At 37.4% G+C, this 22,911-nt stretch overlaps 1 protein-coding gene across 1 annotated transcript; it reads right to left on the reverse strand.

Moving 5' to 3' along the window:
* Nucleotides 1-379: 379 nt before the first annotated feature.
* vps25 (vacuolar protein sorting 25 homolog) lies at nucleotides 380-21,276 on the reverse strand. The gene is made up of 6 exons (XM_061931781.1): nucleotides 21,149-21,276; nucleotides 12,026-12,171; nucleotides 11,553-11,606; nucleotides 10,592-10,680; nucleotides 946-1,021; nucleotides 380-877 (listed from the first exon to the last, which is right to left on the reverse strand). The coding sequence occupies exons 1-6, from the start codon at nucleotides 21,193-21,195 to the stop codon at nucleotides 765-767; spliced, it is 525 nt and encodes a 174-aa protein (XP_061787765.1). The 5' UTR covers nucleotides 21,196-21,276; the 3' UTR covers nucleotides 380-764.
* Nucleotides 21,277-22,911: the final 1,635 nt, after the last annotated feature.

A 22,911-nucleotide genomic window follows, 5' to 3' on the forward strand; every position in this document is an offset into this window, starting at 1 on the left:
TGCAATCGATGGTAACTATGACCACTAATACATCAGATATGCTGCTTATCTTAATAATGTGAGGACAGGAACAGCTCCAAAGTGTACTCCACATATGTTCTAGTTTGCATCACATACCTCATGTTTGGGCCCTAAGAGTGCAGGAAACATTCTCATGTTTGGGCCCTAAGAGTGCAGGTAACATTCTCATGTTTGGGCCCTAAGAGTGCAGGAAACATTCTCATGTTTGGGCCCTAAGAGTGCAGGTAACATTCTCATGTTTGGGCCCTAAGAGTGCAGGTAACATTCTCATGTTTGGGCCCTAAGAGTGCAGGAAACATTCTCATGTTTGGGCCCTAAGAGTGCAGGAAACATTCTCCACACATGCAGCATGACAAAGTCCAATTTATCAAAGTTTCTTGTATTTATTTCCAAACATGATATGAGGGCTGGGGAAAGTCACCTGTGGACAAAAGTGTCACAGTAGTGACTGCACAATAAAAGCTATTTGTATTATTATTAATAATAATAATAATAATAAACTGGGGACCCAGTTCAAGCCTCAGTGTGATTCCGCCCCCTGGTGGCCAGCGCTGGGACTTCTCTGCCCTGCTGGACACAATGGTGAAAAAGAATAGTTACAGCTGACATGATACTAAAATATGGCTCCTTTCTTTTAAAAAAAAGGCTTGGACCCAGCAGCAGGCGACGACCACAACAGCGACGAAGAGCACCGGCGTGCACCGTGACCTGCGTGACAAGTTTTCTATCTCTCCTCCCGAGGTTCAGAAGAATTTCACCCCTTTGCCGTCGTCCATGCTGATGACCTCGGCCTTGCCGTCCGTCTGCAGGGCCTGCAGCGAGCGCAGCAGCATCCACTCCTCCAGGCCGTGGAACTCTGCAACGAGGACGCCAGCGTGAAAACAAACCCCAAGGAAGGACGGGGCGGGGCGGGGATGGACGCACCTTCGCCCTCGGTGTCCTCGCCGTTGGCCAGCTCGTAAAGTGTGAACACGGAGTTGGTCATCCCGTTTTTGGACACCTGAGACGACACAACAGTGGACTTTTATTTGTTCTCATCTTCAATGGTAATAATAATAATACGTGGGATTGAATGGATTAGAACGGGGGTGCCCAAATCTTTTCCACTTAGGGCCACAAACTGACATCCATTTTGGCAGTTTTCACCTTCAAAAGCCAGTACAATATACACATCTTTTTGAAAGTACCAGAAAATGCAGTATTATGTGAATGCTGAAGATCCAAGCAGAACTGACATGCAAACATTTAGCATTTTTTTTAATATAAATTTAGATTTAACATACCGTATTTTCCGCACTATTAGCCGCACCTAAAAAACACAAATTTACTCAAAAGCTGACAGTGCGCCTTATAACCCGGTGCGCTTTATATATGGATTAATATTAAGATTCATTTTCATAAAGTTTCGGTCTCGCAACTACGGTAAACAGCCGCCATCTTTTTTCCCCGTAGAAGAGGAAGTGCTTCTTCTTCTACGCAAGCAACCGCCAAGGTAAGCACCCGCCCCCATAGAACAGGAAGCGCTTCTTCTTCTACTGTAAGCAACCACCCGCCCCGTAGAAGAAGAAGAAGCGCACGGATATTACGTTTCATTTCCTTTGTGTGTTTACATCTGTAAAGACCACAAAATGGCTCCTACTAAGCGACAGGTTTCCGGTTCATGAAAAGACGCAATCTCTCCATCCGCACACGGACTACTATTTCACAGCAACTGCCTAAAGACTTTCAAGAAAAGCTGGCTACTTTCCGTGCATATTGTAAAAACAAGATAGCTGAAAAAAAGATCCGGCCAGAGAACATTATCAACATGGACGAGGTTCCACTGACTTTTGATATTCCTGTGAACCGCACTGTGGATACAACGGGAGCACGTACGGTGAATATTCGCACCACAGGGAATGAGAAGTCATCCTTCACTGTGGTTCTAGCTTGCCATGCTAATGGCCAGAAACTTCCACCCATGGTGATATTCAAAAGGAAGACCTTGCCAAAAGAGACCTTTCCAGCAGGCGTCATCATAAAAGCTAACTCGAAGGGATGGATGGATGAAGAAAAGATGAGCGAGTGGTTAAGGTAAGTTTACGCGAAGAGGCCGGGTGGCTTTTTTCACGCAGCTCCGTCCATGTTGATATACGACTCCATGCGCGCCCACATCACGCTGGTTTTTAATATATTATTAAAGTTTGACTGACCTATCTGACTGTTTTTTTGACATTCCTTTAGCGCAGTTAGATGCGGCTTACAACACCGGGCGGCTTATAGGTGGACAAAGTTTTGAAATATGCCGTTCATTGAAGGCGCGGCTTATAACCCAGGGCGGCTTATGGTGCGGAAAATACGGTAAATTCTTTTAACATGCCTTACTTTAAAAAAAATTTTTTTTTAAAAAGGTTAAAAAGACAGAAAAAAGTGGTTAAAAAAGAAACTATGGATCATTTCTCTTAAACGGGTATAGACAACTTCCTCTTTCTTAAAAGCAATACTGACAACCTAGAATCTATGCAGTGTTTTTGTACTACCTTTATTTTTGTCTGTACTTATTGATTTTTTTAAATATATTTCATTCGCTGTAATAATAGTTTTTTTTCCTCAAAAAGGGGTAAAGTTAAAGGACAAGATACATACACCATTTATATTATTGTTGCAGTAAGTAAGAGGGGTGTAGAAAATGTTTTTTTGAATGAATCACGATTCTTAATTGAAAAAAAATATTGAAATTATGCGATAAAAAAGTCCTAATTTTGAGATAAACCAAAGTTTTGAGGTAAGAAAGTCATAATTATGAAATAAAGTCATGATTATGAGATAAAAAGTAATAATTATGGAGATGAGAAAGAGGAAATTATAAGATTAAAAGTCATAATTATAAAATAAGAAACAAATTCATAAAAAGTCATAATTATGAGATGAGAAAAAGGAAATTATAAGATTAAAAGTCCTAATTATAAAATAAGGGAAAAAAAATGAAATTATGCGATAAAAAAGTTCTACTTATGAGATAAATCAAAGTTTTGAGGTAAGAAGTCATAATTATGAGATAAAAAGTAATAATTATGGAGATGAGAAAGAGGAAATTATAAGATTAAAAGTCATAATTATAAAATAAGAAACAAATTCATAAAAAGTCATAATTATGAGATGAGAAAAAGGAAATTATAAGATTAAAAGTCCTGATTATAAAATAAGAAAAAAAAATTGAAATTATGCGATAAAAAAAGTCCTAATTATGAGATAAATCAACGTTTTGAGGTAAGAAAGTCATAATTATGAGATAAAAAGTCATAATTATGGAGATGAGAAACAGGAAATTATAAGATTAAAAGTCATAATTATAAAATAAGAAAAAAAAAATTGAAATTATGCGATAAAAAAGTCCTAATTTTGTGATGAATCAAAGTTTTTGTACTACCTTTATTTTTGTCTGTACTTATTGATTTTTTAAATATATTTCATTCGCTGTAATAATTGTTTTTTTTTCCTCAAAAAGGGGTAAAGTTAAAGGACAAGATACATACGCCATTTATATTATTGTTGCAGTAAGTAAGAGGGGTGTAGAAAATGTTTTTTGAATGAATCACGATTCTTAATTGAAAAAAAATATTGAAATTATGCGATAAAAAAGTCCTAATTTTGAGATAAACCAAAGTTTTGAGGTAAGAAAGTCATAATTATGAAATAAAGTCATAATTATGAGATAAAAAGTAATAATTATGGAGATGAGAAAGAGGAAATTATAAGATTAAAAGTCATAATTATAAAATAAGAAACAAATTCATAAAAAGCCATAATTATGAGATGAGAAAAAGGAAATTATAAGATTAAAAGTCCTAATTATAAAATAAGAAAAAAATTTGAAATTATGCGATAAAAAAGTCCTAATTATGAGATGAATCAACGTTTTGAGGTAAGAAAGTCATAATTATGAGAAAAAAAGTCATAATTATGGAGATGAGAAACAGGAAATTATAAGATTAAAAGTCATAATTATAAAATAAGAAAAAAAAATTGAAATTATGCGATAAAAAAGTCCCAATTTTGTGATGAATCAAAGTTTTTGTACTACCTTTATTTTGTCTGTACTTATTGATTTTTTAAATATATTTCATTCGCTGTAATAATAGTTTTTTTTCCTCAAAAAAGGGGTAAAGTTAAAGGACAAGATACATACGCCATTTATATTATTGTTGCAGTAAGTAAGAGGGGTGTAGAAAATGTTTTTTGAATGAATCACCATTCTTAATTGATAAAAAAAAAAAAGGCTGGACAGGACATATGTGTATACATTTATACACACATGTATATGTATATATATATATATATATATATATATATATATATATATATATATATATATATATCAGTGACGTGCGGTCACTAGAGGCAGGTGAGGCGGGGCCTCACGTGCCATCATGGAAAGAAAAAAAATGTAAAAAGAAAAAAAAATGAATTAAATTGTTATATGTATCCAGTGATTATACTATAAAGTTATTTTCCATTTTACTTCACCAGTTTTAGATTATTTTTATTCAAAATCGCTGAATTTTCACATTTGCCGTTCAAATACTGAGAAGAGACGGTGCGGTGATCAGCAGCCAGTTGAGGCACGTCACTCAGTGCCTCACCATGGATTGCGCAATGACTGGGCTAACTGCTGGCCTGCTGTGCAGTGAGACCGTATTGCTATATGAATTATATTATACATTTCCATAGTTTAGTTAGCTGAGGTATATAATGTACAGTGTATTTTGTCAACAACTGTATGTGTGTAACGTATTTCTTGTGCTGAGCGATCATAAAACTGCTGCGAAGACGCACTGTGTGAGGCTCGCAGTAATCCCGCCTCCTGGTGCCGGTTAATGCACCCCCGCCGCAGACTGCACCCCCCGACGGGAGCGCCACACCGACCAAAGCCCACACCCAAACCCTCCACGTGCAAGACCGAATCCGCCCAAAAAAAGTCACTTAACAAGAAGCCAAAAAGTGCAAAAACAACAATGCTCGCGCCGGAGGAGCCGTGAACGACTGCAGGGACACAACATTAGGTACACCTGCAGACTGCAGCACGGGTTTCATATTTCATTCATTCACAACTCCTCCAACACCACTGTTCCCGCACTTATAAGTAAAGGTAAGACCATAATAACGTTTTTTTTAATTAAATGTGCTTTTTGTGTGCTACAGTTTGTATGTGTAAAGTTAAAGTTAAGTTAAAGTAGCAATGATTGTCACACACACACTAGGTGTGGTGAAATTTGTCCTCTGCATTTGACCCATCCTTTGATCACCCCCTGGGAGGTGAGGGGAGCAGTGGGCAGCAGCGGCGCCGCGCCCGGAAATAATTTTAGGTGATTTAACCCCCAATTCCAAGCCTTGATGCTGAGTGCCAAGCAGGGAAGAATGCTGGTATGAGCTTTTAAACATAACCCGTTAACTGCTGCCAATCAAATGGTGAATAAGATACTCTTTAGGGTTCATATGTTTGTAAATCTGACTGTGATGAAGTCAGTGCCTCACCAGCCATCAACCTCACCGCACGTCACTGATATATATACCGTATTTTCCGCACTATAAGGCGCACCTAAAAACCACAAATTTTCTCAAAAGCTGACAGTGCGCCTTATAACCCGGTGCGCTTTATATATGGATTAATATTAAGATTCATTTTCATAAAGTTTCGGTCTCGTAACTACGGTAAACAGCCGCCATCTTTTTTCCCGGTAGAACAGGAAGCGCTTCTTCTTCTACGCAAGCAACCGCCAAGGTAAGCACCCGCCCCCATAGAACAGGAAGCGCTTCTTCTTCTACTGTAAGCAACCACCCGCCCGCGTAGAAGAAGAAGAAGCGCGCGGATATTACCGTACGTTTCATTTCCTTTGTGTGTTTACATCTGTAAAGACCACAAAATGGCTCCTACTAAGTGACAGGGATCCGGTTCATGAAAAGACGCAATCTCTCCATCCGCACACGGATTACTATTTCACAGCAACTGATATTCCTGTGAACCGCACTGTGGATACAACGGGAGCACGTACGGTGAATATTCGCACCACAGGGAATGAGAAGTCATCCTTCACTGTGGTTCTAGCTTGCCATGCTAATGGCCAGAAACTTCCACCCATGGTGATATTCAAAAGGAAGACCTTGCCAAAAGAGACCTTTCCAGCCGGCGTCATCATAAAAGCTAACTCGAAGGGATGGATGAAGAAAAGATGAGCGAGTGGTTAAGGTAAGTTTAAGTTTAAGTCCATGTTGATATACGATTCCATGCGCCCACATCACGCTGGTTTTAATATATTATTAAAGTTTGACTGACCTATTTGACTGTTTTTTTGACATTCCTTTAGCGCAGTTAGATGCGGCTTACAACACGGGGCGGCTTATAGGTGGACAAAGTTTTGAAATATGCCGTTCATTGAAGGCGCGGCTTATAACCCAGGGCGCCTTATGGTGCGGAAAATACGGTATATATATATATATGTTTGTGTGGGAAAAAAAATCACAAGACAACTTCATCTCTACAGGCCTGTTTCATGAGGGGTTCCCTCAATCATCAGGAGGTTTGTGTTATCTCCTGATGATTGAGGGAACCCCTCATGAAACAGGCCTGTAGAGATGAAGTAGTCTTGTGATTTTTTTTCCCACACATACATATATTGCGCTCTACTACGGTATCGAGCACTATTTTTTGGATAACCTTATTAAGACATATATATATATATATACACAGTCGTGCTCATAAGTTGACATACCCTGGGAGAATTGATGATTTCTTGGCCATTCTTCAGATAATATGAATGATAAGACAAAAACCTTTCTTCCACTCATGTTTAATGGTTGTGTGAAGCTATTTATTGGTAAACAACTGTGTTTACTCTTTTTAAATCAAAATGACAAAAGAAAGTACCCAAATGACCCTGATCAAAAGTTGACATACCCCAGTGACTTCGATCTGGTAACATGCACAAAAGTTGCCACAAACAGGTTTGAATGGCTAATCAAGGTTCCAATCCTCACCTGTGACATGTTTGTTTGTAATGAATGTGTGTGTATAAAAGGTCAGTGAGTTTCTGGGCTTCTGACAGACCATTGCATCTTTCATCCAGTGCTGCACACATGTTTCTGGATTCTGAGTCATGGGGAAGGCAAAATAATTGTCAAAAGGATCTGCAAGAAAAGGTAATTGAACTGCATAAAACAGGAAAGGGGTATAAAAAGATAATTGAACTGCATAAAACAGGAAAGGGGTATAAAAAGATATCCAAGGAATTGGGAATGCCAATCAGCAGTGTTTAGTGATGGGTTGATGAGGCGTCATGAAGCGTTTCGACACATTGCAAAACTGTATTGATACTGTGTGACTAAATACTGACATCTGCTGGACATTAAAAATCCCTACAGGCAACCTATGGACCGACTCAACTGACACTGATTTGATGCCCTAGTACAGGGGTCACCAACCTTTTTGAAACCAAAAACTACTTCTTGGGTACTGATTAATGCGAAGGGCTACCAGTTTGATACACACTTAAATAAATAAATATATTGTCATTTGTAAGTTACACGTAAGTGTGATTTAAACAAGAATAGCTAAATAAATAAATTTATATATATAAAAAAATGGGTATTTCTGTCCGTCATTCCGTCGTACATTTTTTTTTCCTTTTACGGAAGGTTTTTTGTAGAGAATAAATGATGAAAAAAACACTTAATTGAACGGTTTAAAAGAGGAGAAAACACGAAAACAATTAAAATAACATTTTGAAACATAGTTTATCTTCAATTTCGACTCTTTAAAATTCAACGGACAAAAAGAAGAGAAAAACTAGCTAATTTGAATCTTTTTGAAAAAATTAAAAAAAGAATTTATGGAACATCATTAGTAATTTTTCCTGATTAAGATCCAGCGCCCCCCGCGACCCCAAAGGGAATAAGCGGTAGAAAATGGATGGATGGATGGAAGATACATTTTAGAATTTTGATGACATGTTTTAAATTGGTTAAAATCCAATCTGCACTTTGTTAGAATATTTAACAAATTGGACCAAGCTATATTTCTAACAAAGACAAATCAGTATTTCTTCTAGATTTTCCAGAACAACAATTTTAAAAGAAATTCAAAATACTTTGAAATAAGATTTAAATTTGATTCTACAGATTTTCTAGATTTGCCAGAATATTTTTTTTGAATTTTAATCATAGTAAGTTTGAAGAAATATTACAAAAATATTCTTCGTCGAAAAAACAGAAGCTAAAATATTTATTATTCTTTACAATAAAAAATAAATAAATTTACTTGAACATTGATTTAAATTGTCAGGAAAGAAGAGGAAGAAATTTAAAAGGTAAAAAGGTATATTTGTTTAAAAATCCTAAAATTATTTTTAAGGTTGTATTTTTTCTCTATAATTGTATTTCTAAAAGTAATAAGAAGCAAAGTAAAAAATAAATGAATTTATTTAAACAAGTGAAGACCCATCCATCCATCCATTTTCTACCGCTTATTCCAAGTGAAGACCAAGTCTTTAAAATATTTTCTTGGATTTTCAAATTCTATTTGAGTTTTGTCTCTTTTAGAATTAAAAATGTCGAGCAAAGCGAGACCAGCTTGCTAGTAAATAAATAAAATTTAAAAAATAGAGGCAGCTCACTGGTAAGTGCTGCTCTTTGAGCTATTTTTAGAACAGGCGAGCGGGCGACTGATCTGGTCCTTACGGGCTACCTGGTGACCGCGGGCACCGCGTTGGTGACCCCTGCCCTAGTATATACAATAATATAAACCAAGTCATTGTCTTTCATTTAGGATTATTTCATATCTTCATTTAAATAAAAATATATTTGTATCTTTTTTAGATACAGTCAATAAATAATGTGAACATGTATCATAACATGGAAATCTAAGAGAACGTGTTGTGGATGATTGTGGACTGGGAATTGTTTTAATTTTATTTTTTTACACATTTTTATAAAAAATAAAAAATAAAGTTTTTCCGACGTAATACATTTTAGACGATTTCTCTTCTTAGTTATTATTTCTCCGGCTGTAGAAAAGAGCCGCTCACAGGGCACAGAGGAGGCGACACAGTTGGCGTATCGGTCACGTGACCAAAACAGCTCATGATCGGTCACGTGACTTTCTAAAAGCGGTACGCGTACCGACACAGGGTTTTGCTCTATGAGCTCGACGCATGCGCCGATGCATCGGTGTTGCCGGACACATCACTAGCAGTGTTCAAACGCTGATTAAGAAGTGGAAAATGAGGGATTCAGGTAGACCAGCAAAGATTTCAGCCACAACTGCCAGGAAAATTGTTCGAGATGCAAAGAAAAATCCACAAATAACTTCAGCTGAAATACAGGACTCTCTGAAAAATTGTGGTGTGGCTGTTTGAAGATGCACAATAAGGAGGCACTTGAAGAAAAATGGGCTGCATGGTCAAGTAGCCAAAAAGTTCAATTTTGGTCTCAACACTCCAAATGACTTTGTTCCAGAAGTTTTGAGGCTTGTCTCTGTGCTGTTTGGCGTAATGTAAGCGGGATACTTTGTGACATTTGCGCAGAAATGGCTTTCTTCTGGTGACTCGACCATGCGGCCCATTTTTCTTCAAGTGCCTCCTTATTGTGCATCTTGAAACAGTTCCTTGGGTGAATAATGTGAACTCACTACACCGGTATGTTTTAGTGCTTTCATGGCGAGTTTACTGACAGATACAAGTAAGAACTTTACACTACTTTATATTAGAAATGGCAACATGAATGTCACATAAGAAGAAGATAGAGAAAAAGAAGAAGATTATTGACTATGGTATCATCATGGACTACAAAGGCGGACGCCTGCAATATTTCAGGATTTATGCAGATCCCAAATACAGATCAACGGGTACCAGAAGGTAAGAAAAGTTGGTTTTGCATAATATTGTGAAACAATATACCTTATACACACAGCATAATAATACTCCTATGATGAAGCACAGTACAATCCATCAAGCGGTGTGGCTTCATAGCTTACCAAAGTCCTACTAAAACATTTTGATAGATTTGAGCGCTGTGTTATGTTCTATATTTTCAATGGAATATATAAAATGTTGGTGTTGTTTACTTGAGTCATATTGCCACCATATTGCAGTCTATGCGTATCTCTTATGTGTGACTGCCATCTACTGGTCACACTTATTACACCATGTACCAAATAAAATTGCTTTAAGGTCAGTAAGCACAACCAGAATGATTCCGTACATTAGGCGCACCGGGTTATAAGGCGCACTGTCGAGTTTTGAGGGGAAAAAAATGATTTTAAGTGCGCCTTATAGTCTGAAAAATACGCTGCCTATTTTTTTAAATATAATACATTGACTGTAATGATTGTCTATTGCTTTAAAAAAGGGCAATGTTAAAATACAAGATATTGTATGTTGTTTTGCAACTGATATTATTGTTGAAGTAAACAACCATTTGTAACAGGAAAGTCTTTTTAAAAGGTGTCCTATTATATTTGACTATTTGTATAGTTTGATCCACATGACAATTGTGTTCCTGTGTGTGTGTGTGTGTGTGTGTGTGTGTGATGACTCACCCACTGATACATGATCTTGCCCCACTCCTCGGGTCGCCTCCACATCACCAAACACCTGGACTTGTTCTTGTCCAGCCACTCCAAGTTCCCTGACACACAGCAAAGGCAGCGTTAGCTCAAAGTGCTCACTCACTCACTCACTCACTCACTCACTCACTCACTCACTCACTCACTCACTCACTCACTCACTCACTCACTCACTCACTCACTCACTCACTCACTCACTCACTCACTCACTCACTCACTCACTCACTCACTCACTCACTCACTCACTCACTCACTCACTCACTCACTCACTCACTCACTCACTCACTCACTCACTCACTCACTCACTCTCACACACACACACACACACACACACACACACACACACACACACACACACACACACACACACACACACACACACACACACACACACACACACACACACACACACACACACACACACTCACAAACTCTCACACACACTGACTCACACACTCAAACTCACACACACACACTCTCTCACACACACGCACTCACTCACACACACTTTTACACACGCTCACTCACTCACAAACTCTCACACACGCTCGCGCTCACTCACAAACTCTCACACACGCTCGCGCTCACACTCATTCATTCACTCACACACTCACTCACTCTCACACACACTGAAACTCTCACACACACACACACTTTCACACACACTCACTCTCACACAAACTCTCACACTCACTCACTCACACACTCACTCACTCACAAGCTCTCAGACACACACGCTCGCGCTCACACACTCACTTACACACACACACACACACACACACACACACTCACAAACTCAGACACACACACTCGCGCGCTCACACTCACACACACACACACACACACACACACACACACACACACACACACACACACACACACACACACACACACACACACACAGACTCTCAAACACACACACACATAGCGTTACCTTTCTTCCTCAGCTCCTCAAACACCACCTGGATGGCTTCCGTTGACAGTTTCCCTGGCATGCAGTCAAGGAGGCACACTTGACAAGTACACAACATGATCAATGAGGGTGAGGTGGTGTGTCCCAGGATACCTTCTATCAACATGATCATTATGAGGGTGAGGTGGTGTGTCCCAGGATACCTTCTATCAACATGATCACTATGAGGGTGAGGTGGTGTGTCCCAGGATACGTTCTATCAACATGATCACTATGAGGGTGAGGTGGTGTGTCCCAGGATACCTTCTATCAACATGATCACTATGAGGGTGAGGTGGTGTGTCCCAGGATACGTTCTATCAACATGATCACTATGAGGGTGAGGTGGTGTGTCCCAGGATACCTTCTATCAACATGATCACTATGAGGGTGAGGTGGTGTGTGCCAGGATACGTTCTATCAACATGATCATTATGTGGTGTGTCCCAGGATACGTTCTATCTTGCGGTTGTGGAAGACGGGGCTCTCCTGCGCCTCCATGACGTCCAGCGTGTAGAGCCTGTGATGGCGGCAGTAGGCCAGCGCCAGAGAGCACCACGCCGCCAGCTGCTTCTGTCTGGTGTCCACATTGGGTTGAAGTCTGGGAAGGAAAAAGAGAAGAAAAAAAGGAGAGTTAAATGTGTGAAGTAGAAGCACATTCATCATGTTACATTTGGAGAATCAATCATCAATCAATCAATCAATCTTTATTTATATAGCCCTAAATCACAAGTGTCTCAAAGGGCTGCACAAGCCACAACGACATCCTCTGTACAAAGCCCACATAGAGAAGAGATTCAACCATCATCCGTGCAGATATTTACAACACAACTACATTAGCAGATCATAAAACATTAATAACAGAAGAATGCTTACCTATTAAAGTACAGTTAGTTATGATGCATACATATTTAGAAGAATGCTTACCTATTACCTGGTCAAAAAAAGTATCGGATGATATCAGCTTGCATGTAAAATGCCCGATACAAACAGCCGTATTTATTAGTGGTGTCCCGATACATTATTGATATCAGCAAAAGATCAAGTATCGGATGATATCAGCTAACATGTAAAATGTCCAATACAAGCAGCCGTATTTATTAGTGGTGTCCTGATACATTATTGATATCAACAAAAGATCAAGTACCGGATGATATCAGCAAAAGATCAAGTATAGGATGATATCAGCTGGCATGTAAAATGTCCGATACAAGCAGCCGTATTTATTAGTGGTGTCCTGATACATTATTGATATCAGCAAAAGATCAAGTATCAGATGATATCAGCTAACATGTAAAATGTCCAATACAAGCAGCCGTATTTATTAGTGGTGTCCTGATACATTATTGATATCAGCAAAAGATCAAGTATCGGATGATATCAGCAAAAGATCAAGTATAGGATGATATCAGCTAGCATGTAAAATGTCCAATACAAGCAGTCGTATTTATTAGTGGTGTCCTGATACATTATTGATATCAGCAAAAGATCAAGTATCGGATGATATCAGCTAACATGTAAAATGTCCAATACAAGCAGCCGTATTTATTAGTGGTGTCCTGATACATTATTAATATCAGGAAAAGATAAATTACCGGATGATATCAGCAAAAGATCAAGTATAGGATATTAGCTAGCATGTAAAATGTCCGATACAAGCAGTCGTATTTATTAGTGGTGTCCTTAAACATTATTGATATCAGTATCGGATGATACAGGCAGTCGTATTCATTAGTGGTGTTTCGATACATTATTGATATCAGCAAAAGATCAAGTATCGGATGATACAGGCAGTCGTAATTATTAGTGGTGTCCCGATACATTATTGATATCAGCAAAAGATCAAGTATCGGATGATATCAGCTAACATGTAAAATGTCCAATACAAGCAGCCGTATTTATTAGTAGTGGACCTGATACATTATTGATATCAGCAAAAGATCAAGTATCAGATGATATCAGCAAAAGATCAAGTATAGGATGATATCAGCTAGCATGTAAAATGTCCGATACAAGCAGCCGTATTTATTAGTGGTGTCCTGATACATTATTGATATCAGCAAAAGATCAAGTATCAGATGATATCAGCTAACATGCAACATGTCCAATACAAGCAGCCGTATTTATTAGTGGTGTCCTGATACATTATTGATATCAACAAAAGATCAAGTATCGGATGATATCAGCAAAAGATCAAGTATAGGATGATATTAGCTAGCATGTAAAATGTCCGATACAAGCAGTCGTATTTATTAGTGGTGTCCTTAAACATTATTGATATCAGTATCGGATGATACAGGCAGTCGTATTCATTAGTGGTGTTTCGATACATTATTGATATCAGCAAAAGATCAAGTATCGGATGATATCAGCAAAAGATCAAGTATAGGATGATATCAGCTAGCATGTAAAATGTCCGATACAAGCAGTCGTATTTATTAGTGGTGTCCTTAAACATGATTGATATCAGTATCGGATGATACAGGCAGTCGTATTCATTAGTGGTGTTTCGATACATTATTGATATCAGCAAAAGATCAAGTATCGGATGATATCAGCAAAAGATCAAGTATGGGATGATATCAGCTAGCATGTAAAATGTCCGATACAAGCAGTCGTATTTATTAGTGGTGTCCTTAAACATTATTGATATCAGTATCAGATGATACAGGCAGTCGTATTCATTAGTGGTGTTTCGATACATTATTGATATCAGCAAAAGATCAAGTATCGGATGATATCAGCAAAAGATCAAGTATGGGATGATATCAGCTAGCATGTAAAATGTCCGATATAAGCAGTCGTATTTATTAGTGGTGTCCTTAAACATTATTGATATCAGTATCAGATGATACAGGCAGTCGTATTCATTAGTGGTGTTTCGATACATTATTGATATCAGCAAAAGATCAAGTATCGGATGATATCAGCCAGCATGTAAAATGTCCGATACAAACAGCCGTATTTATTAGTGGTGTAATGTACAGTTAGTTATGATGCTTACATATTTAGAATAATGCTTACCTATTACCTGGTCAAAAAATGTATCGGATGATATCAGCTAGCATGTAAAATGTCCGATACAAGCAGTCGTATTTATTAGTGGTGTCCCGATACATTATTGATATCAGCAAAAGATCAAGTATTGGATGATATCAGCAAAAGAGCAAGTATAGGATGATATCAGCTAGCATGTAAAATGTCCGATACAAGCAGTCGTATTTATTAGTGGTGTCCTTAAACATTATTGATATCAGTATCGGATGATACAGGCAGTCGTATTCATTAGTGGTGTTTCGATACATTATTGATATCAGCAAAAGATCAAGTATCGGATGATATCAGCAAAAGATCAAGTATAGGATGATATCAGCTAGCATGTAAAATGTCCGATACAAGCAGCCGTATTTATTAGTGGTGTCCTGATACATTATTGATATCAGCAAAAGATCAAGTATCAGATGATATCAGCTAACATGCAAAATGTCCAATACAAGCAGCCGTATTTATTAGTGGTGTCCCGATACATTATTAATATCAGGAAAAGATAAATTACCAGATGATATCAGCTAGCATGTAAAATATCCAATACAAGCAGTCTTATTTATTAGTGGTGTCCTGATACATTATTGATATCAGCAAAAGATCAAGTATAGGATGATATCAGCTAACATGTAAAATGTCCAATACAAGCAGCCGTATTTATTAGTGGTGTCCTGATACATTATTGATATCAGCAAAAGATCAAGTATCGGATGATATCAGCAAAAGATCAAGTATAGGATATCAGCTAGCATGTAAAATGTCCGATACAAACAGTCGTATTTATTAGTGGTGTCCTGATACATTATTGATATCAGCAAAAGATCAAGTATCGGATGATATCAGCAAAAGATCAAGTATAGGATATCAGCTATCATGTAAAATGTCCGATACAAACAGCCGTATTTATTAGTGGTGTCCTGATACATTATTGATATCAGCAAAAGATCAAGTATCAGATGATATCAGCTAACATGTAAAATGTCCAATTCAAGCAGCCGTATTCATTAGTGGTGTTTCGATACATTATTGATATCAGCAAAAGATCAAGTATCGGATGATATCAGCAAAAGATCAAGTATGGGATGATATCAGCTAGCATGTAAAATGTCCGATATAAGCAGTCGTATTTATTAGTGGTGTCCTTAAACATTATTGATATCAGTATCAGATGATACAGGCAGTCGTATTCATTAGTGGTGTTTCGATACATTATTGATATCAGCAAAAGATCAAGTATCGGATGATATCAGCCAGCATGTAAAATGTCCGATACAAACAGCCGTATTTATTAGTGGTGTAATGTACAGTTAGTTATGATGCTTACATATTTAGAATAATGCTTACCTATTACCTGGTCAAAAAATGTATCGGATGATATCAGCTAGCATGTAAAATGTCCGATACAAGCAGTCGTATTTATTAGTGGTGTCCCGATACATTATTGATATCAGCAAAAGATCAAGTATTGGATGATATCAGCAAAAGAGCAAGTATAGGATGATATCAGCTAGCATGTAAAATGTCCGATACAAGCAGTCGTATTTATTAGTGGTGTCCTTAAACATTATTGATATCAGTATCGGATGATACAGGCAGTCGTATTCATTAGTGGTGTTTCGATACATTATTGATATCAGCAAAAGATCAAGTATCGGATGATATCAGCAAAAGATCAAGTATAGGATGATATCAGCTAGCATGTAAAATGTCCGATACAAGCAGCCGTATTTATTAGTGGTGTCCTGATACATTATTGATATCAGCAAAAGATCAAGTATCAGATGATATCAGCTAACATGCAAAATGTCCAATACAAGCAGCCGTATTTATTAGTGGTGTCCCGATACATTATTAATATCAGGAAAAGATAAATTACCAGATGATATCAGCTAGCATGTAAAATATCCAATACAAGCAGTCTTATTTATTAGTGGTGTCCTGATACATTATTGATATCAGCAAAAGATCAAGTATAGGATGATATCAGCTAACATGTAAAATGTCCAATACAAGCAGCCGTATTTATTAGTGGTGTCCTGATACATTATTGATATCAGCAAAAGATCAAGTATCGGATGATATCAGCAAAAGATCAAGTATAGGATATCAGCTAGCATGTAAAATGTCCGATACAAACAGTCGTATTTATTAGTGGTGTCCTGATACATTATTGATATCAGCAAAAGATCAAGTATCGGATGATATCAGCAAAAGATCAAGTATAGGATATCAGCTATCATGTAAAATGTCCGATACAAACAGCCGTATTTATTAGTGGTGTCCTGATACATTATTGATATCAGCAAAAGATCAAGTATCAGATGATATCAGCTAACATGTAAAATGTCCAATTCAAGCAGCCGTATTCATTAGTGGTGTTTCGATACATTATTGATATCAGCAAAAGATCAAGTATCGGATGATATCAGCAAAAGATCAAGTATGGGATGATATCAGCTAGCATGTAAAATGTCCGATATAAGCAGTCGTATTTATTAGTGGTGTCCTTAAACATTATTGATATCAGTATCAGATGATACAGGCAGTCGTATTCATTAGTGGTGTTTCGATACATTATTGATATCAGCAAAAGATCAAGTATCGGATGATATCAGCCAGCATGTAAAATGTCCGATACAAACAGCCGTATTTATTAGTGGTGTAATGTACAGTTAGTTATGATGCTTACATATTTAGAATAATGCTTACCTATTACCTGGTCAAAAAATGTATCGGATGATATCAGCTAGCATGTAAAATGTCCGATACAAGCAGTCGTATTTATTAGTGGTGTCCCGATACATTATTGATATCAGCAAAAGATCAAGTATTGGATGATATCAGCAAAAGAGCAAGTATAGGATGATATCAGCTAGCATGTAAAATGTCCGATACAAGCAGTCGTATTTATTAGTGGTGTCCTTAAACATTATTGATATCAGTATCGGATGATACAGGCAGTCGTATTCATTAGTGGTGTTTCGATACATTATTGATATCAGCAAAAGATCAAGTATCGGATGATATCAGCAAAAGATCAAGTATAGGATGATATCAGCTAGCATGTAAAATGTCCGATACAAGCAGCCGTATTTATTAGTGGTGTCCTGATACATTATTGATATCAGCAAAAGATCAAGTATCAGATGATATCAGCTAACATGCAAAATGTCCAATACAAGCAGCCGTATTTATTAGTGGTGTCCCGATACATTATTAATATCAGGAAAAGATAAATTACCAGATGATATCAGCTAGCATGTAAAATATCCAATACAAGCAGTCTTATTTATTAGTGGTGTCCTGATACATTATTGATATCAGCAAAAGATCAAGTATAGGATGATATCAGCTAACATGTAAAATGTCCAATACAAGCAGCCGTATTTATTAGTGGTGTCCTGATACATTATTGATATCAGCAAAAGATCAAGTATCGGATGATATCAGCAAAAGATCAAGTATAGGATATCAGCTAGCATGTAAAATGTCCGATACAAACAGTCGTATTTATTAGTGGTGTCCTGATACATTATTGATATCAGCAAAAGATCAAGTATCGGATGATATCAGCAAAAGATCAAGTATAGGATATCAGCTATCATGTAAAATGTCCGATACAAACAGCCGTATTTATTAGTGGTGTCCTGATACATTATTGATATCAGCAAAAGATCAAGTATCAGATGATATCAGCTAACATGTAAAATGTCCAATTCAAGCAGCCGTATTCATTAGTGGTGTTTCGATACATTATTGATATCAGCAAAAGATCAAGTATCGGATGATATCAGCAAAAGATCAAGTATGGGATGATATCAGCTAGCATGTAAAATGTCTGATATAAGCAGTCGTATTTATTAGTGGTGTCCTTAAACATTATTGATATCAGTATCAGATGATACAGGCAGTCGTATTCATTAGTGGTGTTTCGATACATTATTGATATCAGCAAAAGATCAAGTATCGGATGATATCAGCCAGCATGTAAAATGTCCGATACAAACAGCCGTATTTATTAGTGGTGTAATGTACAGTTAGTTATGATGCTTACATATTTAGAATAATGCTTACCTATTACCTGGTCAAAAAATGTATCGGATGATATCAGCTAGCATGTAAAATGTCCGATACAAGCAGTCGTATTTATTAGTGGTGTCCCGATACATTATTGATATCAGCAAAAGATCAAGTATTGGATGATATCAGCAAAAGAGCAAGTATTGGATGATATCAGCTAGCATGTAAAATGTCCGATACAAGCAGTCGTATTTATTAGTGGTGTCCTTAAACATTATTGATATCAGTATCGGATGATACAGGCAGTCGTATTCATTAGTGGTGTTTCGATACATTATTGATATCAGCAAAAGATCAAGTATCGGATGATATCAGCAAAAGATCAAGTATAGGATGATATCAGCTAGCATGTAAAATGTCCGATACAAGCAGCCGTATTTATTAGTGGTGTCCTGATACATTATTGATATCAGCAAAAGATCAAGTATCAGATGATATCAGCTAACATGCAAAATGTCCAATACAAGCAGCCGTATTTATTAGTGGTGTCCCGATACATTATTAATATCAGGAAAAGATAAATTACCAGATGATATCAGCTAGCATGTAAAATATCCAATACAAGCAGTCTTATTTATTAGTGGTGTCCTGATACATTATTGATATCAGCAAAAGATCAAGTATAGGATGATATCAGCTAACATGTAAAATGTCCAATACAAGCAGCCGTATTTATTAGTGGTGTCCTGATACATTATTGATATCAGCAAAAGATCAAGTATCGGATGATATCAGCAAAAGATCAAGTATAGGATATCAGCTAGCATGTAAAATGTCCGATACAAACAGTCGTATTTATTAGTGGTGTCCTGATACATTATTGATATCAGCAAAAGATCAAGTATCGGATGATATCAGCAAAAGATCAAGTATAGGATATCAGCTATCATGTAAAATGTCCGATACAAACAGCCGTATTTATTAGTGGTGTCCTGATACATTATTGATATCAGCAAAAGATCAAGTATCAGATGATATCAGCTAACATGTAAAATGTCCAATTCAAGCAGCCGTATTTATTAGTGGTGTCCCGATACATTATTAATATCAGAAAAAAGATAAATTACCAGATGATATCAGCTAGCATGTAAAATATCCAATACAAGCAGTCTTATTTATTAGTGGTGTCCTGATACATTATTGATATCAGCAAACGATCAAGTATCGGCTGATACAGGCAGTCGTAATTATTAGTGGTGTCCTGATACATTATTGATATCAGCAAAAGATCAAGTATAGGATGATACAGACAGTCGTATTTATTAGTGGTGTCCAGATATATTATTGATATCAGCAAAAGATCAAGTATCGGCTCATACAGGCAGTCGTAATTATTAGTGGTGTCCCGATACATTATTGATATCAGCAAAAGATCAAGTATAGGATGATACAGGCAGTCGTATTTATTAGTGGTGTCCAGATATATTATTGATATCAACAAAAGATCAAGTATCGGATGATATCAGCAAAAGATCAAGTATCGGATGATATCAGCTAACATGTAAAATGTCCGATACAAACAGTCGTATTTATTAGTGGTGTCCTGATACATTATTGATATCAGCAAAAGATCAAGTATCGAATGATATCAGCTAGCATGTAAAATGTCCGATACAAGCAGTCGTATTTATTAGTGGTGTCCCGATACATTATTAATATCAGGAAAAGATAAATTACCAGATGATATCAGCTAGTATGTAAAATATCCAATACAAGCAGTCTTATTTATTAATGGTGTCCTGATACATTATTGATATCAGCAAAAGATCAAGTATCGGCTGATACAGGCAGTCGTAATTATTAGTGGTGTCCCGATACATTACTGATATCAGCAAAAGATCAAGTATCGGATGATACAGGCAGTCGTATTTATTAGTGGTGTCCAGATACATTATTGATATTAGCAAAAGATCGAGTATCGGATGATATCAGCTAGCATGTAAAATGTCCGATACAAGCAGTCGTATTTATTAGTGGGGTAAAGTACAGTTAGTAATGATGCATACATATTTAGAATAATATTTACATATTAAAGTACAGTTAGTTATGACGCATACATATTTATAATAACATTTAGATATTAAAAAGAGGACAAAAAGGCAAAGTTGTCCGCACAGGGCAGGCTAGCTCAACAGCTAACTGACAAACAGCTAGATTTACCTTCTCTAGCGGACACACTCAGGACTTCATAAGTCATTAAATAGTAGTTAGTTGAAGATAAAGGTAACATAAACCATGTAGGAACTTAACGAGCAATAAAGTCAAACTACTTTTGGAGCGCAGACGAGTTTTAAAAAATCCACTTCCGTAGCCGTTAGCATTAGCCTGGTTAGCATATTAGCCCGCTAACAAGATGCTAGCAGCAGTCAGGCTGGGAGTTGCCAGCACATTAAAAGCGGCGGCCGCTTGTTTTTTGTGCGTGTTTGCCTCTCATGTTCCAAAAGCGCACTTACGTGAAAAAAGGTGGGAAATTGTACTGCCACGGCCACTCGAAAGTCATCGCAGGTGATGATGTCGTGATGCCGCTTTGACTACTTCCGGAAGAGCGTCACACCAACTTCCGGGCACGCGTCCGACCATAGAAATGTTGTAAGGGTACGCAGCATGGAGCGCTACTGCCTACTGGCGCTGACGAGACGCGGGGCCGCCATCTTGGAGTGGTGATCCGCTCCACTCAGTGCAATTCATTTTTGCAGGAGCAATGAACTTTTCAGCGCATTTAATTCATCTTACCTCACTGAATACCACTCATTTTCACACGCTTTGTTGTCATACGTGTAGCTATGATAAAAGACACATGTTTTATTATTCATAGTTTGCTTAACAGTAATAGAATATTCTTATATGCTATCAGGCCCGGCCCTAACCAATCTGGCACCCTAGGCAAGATTTTAGGTGGCGCCCCCCCACATCGGCAGTGAAGTGTATATACTCACAAGAAACCGAATAGCTTTGTCTTTGACCTTTTTTTTTTACTTACAACTATACCTAATATATAAAGGGGTGGAAAAGTGACTATTACCTGCAGGGCAAACATTAGCTAACCAGAAGGCAATAACAATGTAAACAAAAAACACCTGCTTAAAAGATCTAATACAAATGTCCCTGAGGAATGTAAGGTGGGAGTACTGTAATTACCTAACGTTACATTATTATTTTCCATAACAATTTAGCCCCCTCCACAATATTAACCCGACGTTAAAACAGAACTAGCTATTTATTGATTAGCAATTGCCGAATCATGTAACATTAGCTTAATGCTAAAAAGTCAGGTTAGGGGGCGTAATGTTGTAACAAATAATATTTCTATTAAATAGGCTTTACTTTGCATTTTAATTAACGTGGGATTATTTTTTGTATTTAGAAATAATAGTACCAACTTTTTTTTTTTTTTTTTTTTTTTCCTCCAACATTTGTGGCACTGGCGTGGCGCCCCCTGATGGACGGCGCCCTTAGCATTTGCCTATACGGCCTATGCCACGGGCCGGCCCTGTATGCTATAAGTGACCAGATCAAAACTGGGAATATAATCCCAGAGAAGGGGGGGAAAAAAACGGTCAGCTATTTTTAAGTTGAAGAAACAATATGATGATGTTATATATACATGCATATATCCTACATAAACAATGTACGAATACATTAGATATCTATGTATCTATAGACCAGTGACGTGCGGTGAGGTTGATGGCTGGTGAGGCACTGACTTCATCACAGTCAGATTTACAAACGTATGAACCCTAAAGAGTATCTTGGCACTCAGCATCAAGGCTTGGAATTGGGGGTTAAATCACCAAAAATGATTCCCGGGCGCGGCGCCGCTGCTGCCCACTGCTCCCCTCACCTCCCAGGGGGTGAACAAGGGGATGGGTCAAATGCAGAGGACACATTTCATTACACCTAGTGTGTGTGTGACAATCATTGCTACTTTAACTTAACTTTAACTTTACACACACAAACTGTAGCACACAAAAAAAAACACATTTAATAAAAAAAACGTTATTATGGTCTTACCTTAACTTATAAATTAAGTCCATGCGCCGCAACTAAAGCCCTCACTTCAACTTTCCACGTGCAAGATTGAATCTATTTAAAAAAGTGTAACCGAGCGTTTATAAATGTGGCCTATACTGTATGAAACTACAAAATAACAAACACGGAGGCTCCAGTTTACACGAGGACCACTTTATTTACCTTCTTTCAAAAACTTCCGCTCCAC

This window comes from Nerophis lumbriciformis, linkage group LG39, assembly GCF_033978685.3.
Source record: "Nerophis lumbriciformis linkage group LG39, RoL_Nlum_v2.1, whole genome shotgun sequence".
Taxonomy (NCBI): domain Eukaryota; kingdom Metazoa; phylum Chordata; class Actinopteri; order Syngnathiformes; family Syngnathidae; genus Nerophis; species Nerophis lumbriciformis.